Source organism: Gordionus sp. m RMFG-2023, chromosome 1 (assembly GCF_954871325.1).
Source record: "Gordionus sp. m RMFG-2023 chromosome 1, tfGorSpeb1-WG-v2, whole genome shotgun sequence".
NCBI classification, from domain to species: Eukaryota; Metazoa; Nematomorpha; class Gordioida; order Chordodea; family Parachordodidae; genus Gordionus; species Gordionus sp. m RMFG-2023.
In genome coordinates this window covers 67,778,674-67,793,194 of record NC_088775.1, presented here as the reverse complement: position 1 = coordinate 67,793,194, position 14,521 = coordinate 67,778,674, and the positions used below count along the sequence as shown (strand labels likewise).

The following is a 14,521-nucleotide window of genomic DNA, read 5'->3' as shown; positions in this document are numbered from 1 at the left end:
TCGTCAATCAAATCAGTAGAAAAGTATTATAAAACTATAATCCAAATAAATGAATGGTTTTTAATTCATCATGCAGCACTTACCAATCTGCAGATATTACTTCCTTAAAAGCCTTCCCAATTTTTTTCAAATGGTGATAGAAAAAAATAATATTTGATGCCTTATTAGCTGAATAACTATGTTTAAAAGATTAACTAAAAATAAAATTTTCAGGCCCGGTTAGGATTTTTTTAAATAAATTGTATTTATTTTTGATTTTTATAGCTAATTTCATATTTGGTTTTAAATATACAGCCAGGCCTGGATAATTTTTTAAAAAAAATTTAGGCCAGGCCTGGGTGTTTTTCCTAAAAAAATTTAGGCCAGGCCTGGATAATTTTTAAAAAAAATTCAGGCCAGGCCTGGGTGTTTTTCCTAAAAAAATTTAGGCCAGGCCTGGGTGTATTTTCTAAAAAAATTCAGGCCAGGCCTGGGTGTTTTTTCTAAAAAAATTCAGGCCCGGCCCTGGTGTATTTTGAAAAAAATTTTGGGCTCGGGTATATTAAAAATATTAAAATACTGTGAGGCCCGGGTATTAAAAAATTAAATATGGTCCGGCCCGGAAACCGGGCCTACAGTTCTCTGAAAAACATACCTAAGAAGTACAACTCCTGAAAGTGGATTGAATGGTTTAGATATTTTAAATATTCACAGGCATTTGACGCCAAGCAACGATGAGTAATTGAAAATTTAGCTCAATCCCAACGAAGATTGGATTTTACATTGTAAATATATAACATAGAAAATAAAATTATTCCTAAGAAACATTTTGTGTATTAATATTTATATTTCCAACATTTAAATTTTTTATACTTTTATACATAAATTTTATTAAATTTGTTATACTTTATATATAAATTTTAAAGGCTCAAAAAATTCACATTTCTATTTTGGGTTATTTAAGTGATATATATGGTGGTTATATTCACTTTATATTTTTTAATTCACATTTATTTTATAGTTTTTTATTCGCCGGTTTATATATATAATTTTTTTATAATTCATATAATTTAAAATTGTGTATTAGAAATAGTTATTAGTCCTAATAAATTTATGCTTGATATTTTTAAATAACGATAATATTTCTTAAAAAAATTTAATTATCCCCCCCCCCCCAGACCAAATTCCTGCGTATGCGCCTGCCTAAACTGTTATAACAGTCTAATTGGTTAAATTATTATCACATGATTAATTTTTATATTTTATTAGAAGAATACAATATTATAATCGATAAAAAACACTTAGTACTATCTAATCACTAAAATTCTAGGAAAACTACTTATCAATTCTTAACATTTTTATTGATTGATCGATAGTATTGACTTTAATTTTTATCTTTTTGAAAAAATTTAATTTTCACAAAGTAATATATTTTTCTCCGTTTTCCAGGTTTACCCAGTTTGACCAGTTTTCCCTCTTATTTTTCTTTTCAATTTTTGACGGTCCTGAGTATCAATATTTGAAGATTTGCTTCTCATATCCGCCGGTCTCACATTTCTCCACGTCATTTTGGGCCTTACTCTAGGTCTTGATCCTTCTACTTCCATCAAGGTGCATCTCTTTACCCAGTCGTCTTTTGTCATACGTTCCACATGCCCAAACCATATTAGTCTTTTTCGTCGCATTACCACTCCAATCATTTCTATACCCAATCTTGCTCGCAATTCCTTGCTAGTTTTCTCTAAAAGATACTCCACACATTCATCTAATCATCCTTATCTCTGTTCTTTCTAAATTGTCATCATGAGTCGCTTTCATTGCCCATGTTTCGCCGCCATAAACTAAAAATCTCACACAGCTTACGTTACCTTTCCCCTTTAACTTCAGAGATACTTTTTTATTGGTTAGAATAGACGACATCTCTCTGAACTTCTTCCATGCTTGTCTGACCCTTGCAACAACGGTAGAATCTACACCACCATCTGCGTTTAGCATATCACCCAAATAATAAAACTTATCAACTTTTTCTAGGGTTAATCTATTGCCAACATCCTGACCACCATTTTCTACGTTATCATTATTATGGACCCCTTTTATGCATGTTCTACAAATAACGGTCATTCTTGCTAACATCAATCTTCCTTTTTTCCCACTACATTTATTATGTACCCATTTCTGGCATCTGGTGCATTGGATTGAATTTCTAGCGACTCCTTTCCCACATATACCACAAGGCCACTTACTGGATTCCTCCATCTTTAGATTTTCCCCACCAATCATCACCTTTGTCTTTGCTACATTCATTTTCAGCCACTTTGCTTCCACAGCCATCTTCCGTTTGCTAATTTTATCCCTCAATTTTTCCTAACTGTTTGCCATTAATACAAGGTTTTCTGCATATAATAGCTCCCAGGGAAGTCCTTCACGCATTTCTCTAGCCACCACATCCATTACTAAGATATATAATATTGATTCAACACGGATCCTTGATGAAGTCCTACCTTTACTTCAAAGCTTTCACTATCTCCATCATCCATCCGTACGCAGTTTGTGCTACCACATACATTGCCATCACTGCCTAACCAACCAATCCTCCACACCTGATTTTCTCAAGGCCCATCTAGTAACCTCACACGGCACCTTGTCAAATGCTTTCTCCAAATCAACAAAGGCATAATACAGTTTCTTTTCCTTCGCAAGATACTTCTGTATATGTCTCACCACAAAAATTGCATCTGTCGTGTCTTTCCCCAATGTAAAACCAAACTGCATTTCATCAATTTTAGTTTGTTCTCTTATCCTCTTCTCTAACACCCTCTCAAAAACCTTCATTGCATGTTCTAAGAGTATAATAGCTCTGTAAGACTCGCAATCTAAAGGATCACCTTTCCCCTTGTATAGTGGGATAATTATACTTCTTCCCCAGTCCATGGGAATAGTTCCTTCTGTGCAGAGTTGTTATTCGCTACTTTTAAAAGTATCGCGCTTTTAGAAACAAATTTGTTTTATCTTTAGCTTATAATGTTGTATAGTAAATATATTAAAATATAGTTAGTTTTGATTATAAAAAAATTTATGTAATAAAAATAAATATTTATGATAATTTGTTGCATTTTATAAGTTTTTACCTAGTGTTAAGTGTCCAACTATCTGCCGTGGTACATATATATGATATCTCTGATAACTCTACTATTAGAGCATCTTTCATCACTTTAAAATTATCTGCTATTTTTTTCATTAGTGTCTGGCGACATAAGATTGTTGTACCAGGGGATAGAGTTTTAATCATCATGGTAAATGATGGATTATCAACCAAGGACATTGGCTGAACTGTATCAATTATAAAATCAACAATAACTTTATCAGCCAATTTCTGAGAAATATTGGCATTTGTATTATTAATTAATTTGGTTTGAATTGAATTAGTCTTTTTTGGATGTAGAGTCTCCTATACCAAAATTATTTAGATGTTTCTCCATTTCCTTATAACTATTGGCATGAACAGTCTTATAAAATCAATATTATTAGAATGTAAAAATGACAATTTACCTTTTGGTGTTTCTTGAGGTTATAACTGGATTGATTTGAGGAAATATTTTTTTTACATTTTAAACAAATAAATTTTAAGCCAATTTTGGTTTTTATATTTATTTTAGAAAAAATTTCAAATCTAGTGAATGGGAAATTTGTATTATAGCTATTAAGAACATTTTCTTCCCTGGAATCTTCCATTTCATTAATATCATTGTCTGAATCACTTTCAACGATTTGGATATTTTATAGGTTTATAATACAAAGGAAAATATAAATTACAAATTGAAAATATATTTCAATTTCAAAATTATTAAATAATAAAAATAATTAATTATGATATTATATTTAAATTTTCATGTTTATACTTTCAAAAAACGTAGCCGTTATTAGCTATAGCTACCAATAAAGATAGTGCGCTACAAGTAGCTCGCTACTTTAACAACTCTGCTTCTGTGACAATTGGCTAAATTCATTGACCATTCAATCCCTAAGTCATCTGAACCTTTAAACATCTCTGATACCACCCTTAAACCTGATGCCTTCCCTCTTTTCATCTTTTTCACTGTTTCGTCCTTGCCAAATTTACACATTGGTCCTTCTACCTTTTCACAATTAAAATTACTATCCCATTCATTTTCTTCGTTCAAAAGTCCTTCCATGTAGATCTTTCAGGTGTTCTTAATACCACTACCAATCACCTTTCCTTCCATATTATTCAAACATTTAACACCTACCACATCCTACCTCTTTTTTGCCATCTGCTTTGCCATTCGAACCACATTTCTCATTCCTTAAGCGCATTCCATTTCTTTAACAAACTCTTGCCTTTTTCTTCTTGCACTTTCACTATTAATTTCTTAGTAGCATTTCTTTTCGCCATCTTGTAAATATCATTATCACTATTTTCTATACCATTCTTTGAAGCACCTCCGTTTCTCATCCACAGCTTTCGCTACTTCCGGGTTCCACCACCAAGTCTCCTTATGTCAAGGCGGTCCTTTTGTCCATCCACATACCTCCTCAGTTGTCATCACCCAGGCTTTCTTCATGGCTTCCCACTTGTCATTTACCCTAGATGCTTGTGCCACCTCTGCCTTCCTTGTCGCCTATGTCATATTGAATTGACATTTAGCACTCTCCTTCAATTTCCATCCTTCAGCCTTGGCACAAACTTTCTATTAGTGATCCTGGCGCCTTTAAAAGCAGAGGCCTGCAGAGGTACCATTTGCACGGCCCGGCCCGGTTTTAAATTTTTTAGGCCCGGCCCGGATATGTTGAAAAAAAAATTTTTTAGGCCCGGCCCGGGTATATTTAAAAAATTTAAAATTAGGGCCGGGCCTGCAGGTCTCTGTTTAAAAGTGAGATCTCCTATAACTAGTTTGTGCTGATTAATACATTCCTCTCCCGGTATCACTTTCACATTTTTTTACTATACATCTATAACATTTAACAAATAATCCACTGTACTTTTGGTACTACCCGACTTATAAGCCACCAGCTTCTCTGATTCATCACTAAAATCTAAAATCCTCTCCCCTTCCAGATTTCTCATGCCGTAACTGAATCCTTCATGTACTCCTTCATAACCCTCACCACTCGCTCCCACATGTCCATTCAGATCACCAGCGAGGATAATCCCATCTTCATTTGCCAGTCTCGATGTCGCCCCCTATACACTGTCCCAAAATATATCTTCACTTCTTCCAACCTGAGGAACATATGCCGAGATAATATTATATAGCTTCTACTTTGTCCACCAATTTCTCCGCAACTAATACCCCAACTCCAGCCTTACCATTACCATCATTACTTCCTTGCCAGAAGAATTTAAACTTTTTATTAGTCTTGCCAATCATTCTTGCGCCATTACCTTTTCATCTGGTCTCCTGTATGCATCACACATCTATATGCCTTCTATGCAATACATCGACCACTTCTCCCGCTCTTCCCGTCTTCCATGTGGCGACCCTTACTCTATCCCCCGTAAACTGATTTCTCCACTTATCGGGTCGTTTATGGCCCTCATAAGTTTCATTTTCATGAATCATGGTTTCACCAGGTTTCCCATCCTTCTTTTTGTCTTAGGCGGATGAGGAGCCCCACGTGGTACTTTGGGCTGTACTCTGCCAATGCTCTGTTATAACCATAGGGAAATTTTATAGCAAGGTTTTTACAATCGGATCCCCTTCGACATCAACCCCTTTAAATGGTTTTTACATCTCGTTGAGGAGACGGTGATCCTATTCTAGACCAGGGTTGCCAGGTCAAAATTGTGGGAGAAATTCGGTATTTTGTGGGAGAAATATGAAAATTGCTAAAAAAAAAAATTTTGCGGGCCTTTAGTTATCCGCTTATTATTTTTTATAAATATAAAATCGAATCTATTCCAAAATAAAATAGGTAATTATTTTTCAAAATAAAATAGCCAACTATTTTTCAAAATAAAATAGCCAACTATTTTTCAAAATAAAATATCCAACTCTTTTTCAAAATAAAATAGGTAACTATTTTCCAAAATAAAATACGCAACTATTTTAAAAATAGGTAATTATAGTACGACACAAAATTTCTTAAATACTATCTTTATTATTAAAATAACATATTTATTTATTATAATATATTAATTTTGTTTAAAAATAATAACCAACGATCTTTTTTAAATACAAAAGAATGTAAACAAGATAAAATTTTATTAAAAAATAGTAATTTTACAATGTAAAAAAATATATTTTATGCTAATGTATAAATAAGATTTTATAAAAAAACAAACAATTTTACAATGTAAAAAATAATTATAATCAGTGCGGGGAAGTTGTTCTACAGTATTTAGTTAATACAATGGGGGAAGGGAATATGATATTTTGAGGCATTAAAAATCCTCAAAGAATAAATCAGTACAGGGCAGTCTATCAACATCTATTGCAAAACAAAAATATTCTTCAAAAATAAGAAATAATACAGATGCAACTACAGTTGCGGAAATGGTAAATACCTATCATGCAGTACAACATTCAGAGAGCTACTTAACATCACAATGTTGATAGAATCTTTCCCCATAATATTTAACGACTAATATAAATGAAAAGTATACTTTGTAGAACACAAATGAGCAAGGCTATCATCAATGTTTTAGGATATATATCCAGAAGGTCCTTGACGATTTGAAAGATGTGCAAACATATGCAATTCTAACATATGCATCTAATAAGGAGATATCAAAACATTTCCCTTGATCCTCCCTTATTTCAACAAAATTAATGTCATTTCAATAAAACTATTTAAAAAAATTTCTCCAGATATGAAATATCCAAAGACATAGCTAACCATATATAATGGTAAATATGGCAGATTTGGCATTACCAATGAATTGCATGGCAGCTTTCTGATCTGATAATTCCTCAGTGAATTTGGCAAAAACCAGAGTGTATTTACAGAATTGAGTCAGCATAATATTGGTTGACAGGTTCCTCCTAATACGCGCCATCGTAGAATTTTAAAATTTTACAAACCTTTAAAAAATAAATAGATTATAAAAGCTGTCTTAATATTTTGAAAAAATTTTCAAAAATAAATGGCAGAAGTATATTTAGGAATTTTACATATAGGAAATCTACTATATGCTGTTAATATGCAGTTGCAATCAGAAGAATATAATTTAATAAAGGTTCACTAAATTATGCTGCAGAAATACCAAAGTAAGAATATTATTACTATTATCGGATAATTATTAATAAGATTTAATATGATGTCATGTTTGAGGAGATTGTAATGCTTCTTTATTTTTATGATTTGCCAAAATATTCAAAATATTAATTTTACAATGTAAAAAATAAATTTATTTGATTTTATGCAAATGTATAAATAAGATTTTATAAAATATAGAAAGTCAAATAGTTATAGTTAATTATATTTTATTTGAGATTTAAAAATGGAACTAAACGTTTACCGTCGTTATTAAGATATTTATAAAATTCCCTCGGCCTCTAATGTTGTTAAAGCAATTCGATTTCTCTCCTATCTCCAGGCAGTCCTCATCAGGCTAAAAATGCGCTCCGATGGAGCATTAGAATGAGGTAAGGAGAAAACATACTCTCAAATTTTTTCCAAGCATGGGGATTTATCGTTATTACGAAAAAATTCCACTCATTTATCCTCTGCTTTTAGACCATCTAACTTTAAGTATTCTGGCGAATCATAAAAAATGGAAAAAATTACAATCTCTTCAAACAAGGCTTCAATGTCTATCGGTAATTTAAATATATTTATTAAATTACAAAAACCATCAAATGATGGTTTCTGTTCCAAGGTCATAATATTTATACACTTGTAAATAGAGTTATTAAAATCAAATCTGGATTGTAAATATTCCAAAATTGTCTTAATAAAAATATTTGCTTCATTTAAAAATACGTTAATTATAATAATATTTGAACATTTTAATATGATATTTTTAGCAATAGCGCCATAAAATTTATTATCTATTTTTAACTGTAGAGATGAACAGAGCTGTAGCATGATTTTGTGAATCTTTATCAATAAAGAATCTTCTGATTGCAACTGAATATTAACTACATGAAGTAGATTTCCTACATGCGAAACTAATCCCAAATATGCTTCTGACATTTCAACCTCGAAAGAATTTTTCAAAATTTTAGGACAGCTTTTAAAATCTTTATTTAAGAAGTATTTCTTTAAGGGTTCGTAAAATTTTAAAATTCTCTCGATGGCAGGTATTAATGATAACCACCTGATAGGTACATATCGCAACAACTCACACCATTCCAAATCAGACCACTCCACCAATTCTTTTAATTCAGTGACTCTTTTAGTTGAACAAATTCGTTAAAACATTTCATCACAATTACTTCGACATCTACAGATAGTACATTCATTGCCTTCTTGCAAGAATTATGCAGTATATGGTATATACAGCCAATTGGTATTAATTGATTATTGTGCTGCCTCAATTCGGTAAATACACTTTGATTTGATTAGAATAATATCCACATCTAAAAGTTATATTCTTCTAACACAAAAATTTTGAAAATGTCGAGTGGAGCACTGCAATTCTAGGTAACGATATAAAATATATTAAGTAATTTAAAATATATTTATAATAATTATACATACTGTTCTAACTTCTATTCTTTCTAACACAAAAATTTTGAAAATGTCGAGTGGAGAATTGGAGAATTTTATAAAAAATATATTTTAGAGCGGAAAAATAAAATAAAAGAACTAGACATATTTTTCGAATAAATATTTAAAATTTATTTTAAAAATATAAAAATAATCAAATACTGTCTCTCAAAATTATTATTTATATATTAAAAACATTAAAATGCTAAAAAAAAAATTGTGGGAGAAATTAAAAAATTGTGGGAGATTTCTAATTGTGGGAGTTTTGTGGGAGTGAGATGTATGTGGGTAAACTAAAAAATTGTGGGAGACTCCCACTGATGGGTGGAGACATGGCAACCCTGTTCTAGACCCAGATCACAGGGAAACTTTTAGACCTCCATTTGCCGCCAAAAGATGTTGCCACTTTCCGCCAAGATGAGGCTGAAGGTAGGATTTTGGGAGAGTTACAAAGTATAATACAAGATAATTATTTCTATGTAATATTGACCTACTCGTCCTTGAATTTATAATTTGGGTTCACGAACTCGAGTTGCTAGAATAAAATAAAAATTATATTTCCAGATTAAGAAAAGAATTGTAATTATACAAGATAATTATTTCTATGTTAATATTGAACTACTCGTCCTCAATGCATAAAAATATGATTGAGCAAAGAATACACAAGAAAATATTATATTAAGCTGATTTTGGGTTGGTGCTCAGATAGATTTGGTTTGGTTGGGTCTGGCTCATTTTTTCGCCCAAAAACCTACCCATGAATTATGTTAATTCGAACCAACAAATCAATTTAACAAAACTAGTATTTGTATTCTTATAAAATTAAAAAGGTCATTATAAATACAAGTATTCGCGTTACTTCTCTACCCTGATTCTATTTCCTTGCTTATCGAATAAATGATCTACTTTTCGATTCGGCGAATCAATTTTGGCTCCTCTAGTTTCCAAGGTTCCAACAACCCCATTCTCAGTCGTTTAAAGAGCCTCCTAGTTCCCATTTTTCAGAAAACTTTGTTCTTCCTGATTTATTATACTTCGACTACTTAGAACCCAAAAAATACGAAGCGGAAAAGGAGTTATTACTCACGTATGACATGTCCCAATCGCCATTAACCATAGGCTAGGTTATTTTTTTCCTTTTTTTGACACATGTGCTGCCTCTAGCAAACAGGTAGACCTTATTGATAGGCATTGTTTTTTCTTGTTTAAAAGTCAACTGCCGCATTTTATGGCACCACAATCTTAGTGTTGATCGGCATATATTTAATTTCCATCGTTTTCTTAATGGTTTGGAACCTTTTATAAGATGCCAAACGCCCTGATGGCATATCTTAGCACGGGCGTATCTTGGCTGAGTTGGTCATGCGTCCCTTCATCCACTTCTAATTGGAACTTTGACCTCTTGGAATCCAAAAAATCAAACAGGTTTAAATTAAATTCTTTTAATTTTATCTTTAGTTTTTGAGGAATCGCGCTCCCAAATCCCTAATTTTAAAATCGAGTGGGCAAGAAAATCGATAAGGACTGGTAAAAAATGTGTCCCTTTTCCTAAATCAAAAAACCGAGATTCTAAGAGGGAATCACAATTCTTTATCCCATTATACCTATTGCAATTTTTTTTTCTTATTTATCTTAGAATAAGTATGCACTATATACATTTTTATGATTTTATATAATTCTCCGTGACATGTTATTTAATAAAATCATTTGTTTATAAAACAATATTTTTTACTCAACTATATTATAAATTATCTACATTTTAAACTTGGTTTATTATTATCATAGAGTGAATATTTCTCATATAACTTTTTTGTTTAAAATATACGTATATAAAAATTAATGCTTAGGATTGCAAAATAATGTATTCTTCCTATGATTATTATGTTAATTTTTAAAATTTTGTTTTGTATATTTAAAAAAAATAATCCTACTTAAAATTAGATACACTCATATAGAGGCCGAATGTGCTTTCATCACATTCGACGATCTTTTGAACAGACTGGAGGATTTGGTATGTGATGTAGTCGATAGAGTCCTCAAATCCCCCATTGCTGAATTGTTTTACGAATTAAATCCAGTAAGTAATGACAATTTTTTTTCCAACACGGACAAATGCTCTAGCCTGTCTCGAATAGGCCCTGATATATTTATTTTTGAATTTGGAAAATAAAAATAAATGAATCATAATAGTAGCGAAGCCTTCAGAATTTATTTTGTATATTCGGGTTATCTTAATGTATGCATTGCAGAAAATTTTAATAGCTAATATTTCAGTTGTGAGAAAAAGAAGTTTTTCAATTAATTAATTTGAACCTTATTTAAGATGACTATAACACATGGCCAGGAGCTATAATAATTTATCGATTGAAGAAACGATATATTCTTTTTATAGGGGCAAAAAAAATTAGATTTGCTTGTCCTATTAAAAAAATTGGGCCCATGGTTGTTAGCTATGTGCTCGGGTGCTGAATCGATTCTTAAAAAATACATTAGAATCTATAAATTTATTATCCATTTTCTAGTTCTTCTAGAAAAATTTATAATTATAAGAGCATATCATTTTTTAAGAACTATACCTTATTAGATTCCTGCGAATCGATTTTTACATGTGGTACATGGCCCCACATGAATTAGGAATTATTTGGCTCCACTCCTAGTTTTTTAACATATCTTTTTTAAAATTTTGATATTAACTTAAGAATAAAAGGGAGAATGAGATATTTAAAATTAATATTGGCTGGTTCAATATTTTATTTATGATTTTACTGCCCAGCATAATTACCCCTTAATAAGTAACCCATTCTTTAATATCTCAGCAATACGATTATTTTAACGTTATAGGCTTAACTATCAATGTTACTTGCTTCATTAATTTTTCTGATATATTTTTAGTAGCTGGATTATCAATATCGGTCCATCCTTGAATTTAAGCTATAAAAATGTCTTTCAATTATAATATAACTTTACTTTATGCTTGTTTATTTTTAATAATAAAATTTTAAGAGGAAAGGAAAAAAATAGCAGCATTTTCTTGTCAGTTTGTAGTTTCAATTTTCGCACAATGTGGACTAATTTTTTTTAAAAATTTATGAGTTATTTATTATTTTTGGTGTAGGTTTACAGGTGGATATTTTAATATCATAAATTTCAAAACTTTAAAAAAATTAAAATATTTATTTAGGACTTTATAGCCCCTAAGAGACCATTTATGAGGATGGATTACACAGATGCCCTAGAATATCTGAAGGCCAATGACATCACCAAAGATGATGGTTCATTCTATGAATTTGGCGACGTTAGTAATTTTTTTATTGATTGAAATTATTATATACTTTAGTCTTTAAATTTCTAGTTATTTTATAAACATAATATCTTTTCAATATCACGATTTCATTATGAACTATTTGATTATTATTTTATAATCATCATTAAAACATGATTTCAGGATATTCCAGAAATGCCGGAACGAAAAATGACGGATAAAATTAATCAGGTTCTAAAACATTTTTTATTAAAAATATAATCTAAATCAAAAATTTTAATCTGGTTTTCCTAACTTTGGTTTTATATAATTTAATGAATAACTTATATTTGAGTAATAAGAAAAAGGTTATATTTATCTTTTTTATAATTATACAAACATAAAGCCCATATTATTATGTCGTTTCCCGAGAAACATCAAAGCATTTTATATGCAAAAATGTCCGGAAAATGCAGAGCTCACTGATTCGGTATATATTTTTTTCCGATTACTATTTTGATTTATATATAATAATTAAAATTTAGAAATATTTAACTGGTAAAAAGACGTTTCGAAATACGAATCTTTTAATTTTCTATGTTTATCGGTTTTAAATATTTCCCTCTTTTAACATATTTTAAATTTATGTTCCCTAGAGAATTATAATGGGTAGATTATATTGGGATAATACTTTCAGTTTTTTTTCCGAATAATTTAATTATTTTATATAAGATATAAAATTTACCTTTTTATCTTATAGATGATAAATACTTCTACGTTTTTTTAAATGAGAAAAATTATTTTAAATGCTTTTCTCTTATAGACCGATTTATGATGATGTTATGTTTAAAATTTTGAACGATGAAAATCATTTTTAAAAAATTAAATGGATAATAAGTAATTTATACAAATTATTTTTTAATTATTACATTATAGCAAATTTCAACTTATAGCACTAACATCTCAACTTTCAAATAAATATTCAAATAATTATTTTTAGGTAGATGTTTTGATACCAGGAGTAGGAGAAATAGTCGGTGGCTCCATGAGGATATGGGATTACGATGAATTGATCGAAGGCTATAAACGAGAAGGGATAGATCCTACTCCATACTATTGGTATACGGATCAGGTTTTATAAAACAGTTAACTATACTGCACTTATAAATTTAATAGTAATCGTGACTTTTAATTGGACAAAAATAGTTTTCTTTTCTAGTATTTCTTAGTTATTTTTGAAATTAATAATAAATTATAGTGTTGTTAGATGACTCGATTTGAACCGATTTTTAAAAACGACTAATTCAATATTTTAGCCAAAAAAATATTGCTTATGTCTCGCTATTTCGCTAATAGATGCCCATCTTTGTGTTATCTATAAGTAAAATCTTCAGACTTGCTTAGTATTTTTCTGGATAAAATATTGAGTTAGCCTTTAAAAATCAGCTTTAATCGAGCCACACTTGTACATTATGATAATCAAAGTTTACTCCAAAAGAAATATTATATTTTGATAGAATATTTATGTCCTAATGGCTTTCCTTTTAAATTTAATCATGAAAAGCTTGTTATATATGAGTTATAATATTTTAATATTAGAATTTTGATGAATTAGATCAATGTCGTTTTTTCTTGCACGATGCTGGTTAAAATTCTATTATATTAAGCAAATTTTTACACTTTTTAAAATGGCCAAAATTTATATTACAGCGCAAATATGGAACTTGTCCCCACGGTGGCTATGGCTTAGGGTTCGAACGATTTTTGACCTGGCTACTTAATCGATACCATATTAGGGATGTTACATTATTTCCTAGATTCGTAGGAAGATGCAAGCCTTAAAAGGATATATATTATTTTTACGATTTTATCAAATAATATCATTTTTATTAATACCATATTGCATGTAATACATCGATTTATACTTCGCTATACTGTATACTAAACTATTTTTTTAAACTCTTCTATGATATGGATTTATTCCTGTTATCTTTGTGCATCATATCATAGCATATATATGATTTTAATTTAATAATTATCATTTTTTAAGATTTGTAAATTTGTCAGTGTTAAGAATTTTATTATTTTTTTTATCTTTATTGATTAGGTGAGTTTTTTATATTCCGATTAATATTATTACATAGTAAATTAATGAATTTTTTACTAGTAAATTATTTTAATGGCCCAAAGTAGCTCATTTCATTTTCATATATTTATAGTTTTTATGTATTGAAAAACAATGATTTGTTATTGCATATTGCACCTTTATATTCAATTGTTATAACTATTTTCGATATAAAATTAAAATTTTATTTTAGTGTTAAATTTCTAATTCAAAATATATTACAATCATGAGAACCTTTTGTATAGAGTACTTGATATAAAAACTCATTATATAAATTCAGATATGGCACCCCCGCACATCAAACCTTAGTACTGAATTCTGGGATTTTACTCTTTTATTCCTCAATATTTTGATATTTTTGTCACCACCCTTTTACGCATCTTCGAAATAATCGCTGCTGTTGTAATTCTCATCGTAAAAATGGTTAACATTTAAATTATCTCGTGGCCTTAGATGTAATCGTGTTTCTCTTGCCACTAATCTATAAAATGTATACGCAAAGC

General features: G+C 30.0%; 1 protein-coding gene across 1 annotated transcript in view; it reads left to right on the top strand.

The window, feature by feature from the left end:
* The window catches only part of LOC135922796 (asparagine--tRNA ligase, cytoplasmic-like), a 47,495-nt gene extending 33,591 nt beyond the window's left edge, over positions 1 to 13,904 (top strand). Inside the window, exons 14-19 of the mRNA XM_065457274.1 lie at positions 10,594 to 10,729; positions 11,834 to 11,947; positions 12,098 to 12,145; positions 12,300 to 12,383; positions 12,894 to 13,025; positions 13,604 to 13,904. Of these exons, the coding sequence (XP_065313346.1) occupies positions 10,594 to 10,729; positions 11,834 to 11,947; positions 12,098 to 12,145; positions 12,300 to 12,383; positions 12,894 to 13,025; positions 13,604 to 13,735 (646 nt within the window). The 3' untranslated portion in view covers positions 13,736 to 13,904. The remainder of the gene's footprint in view (positions 1 to 10,593; positions 10,730 to 11,833; positions 11,948 to 12,097; positions 12,146 to 12,299; positions 12,384 to 12,893; positions 13,026 to 13,603) is intronic.
* Positions 13,905 to 14,521: the final 617 nt, after the last annotated feature.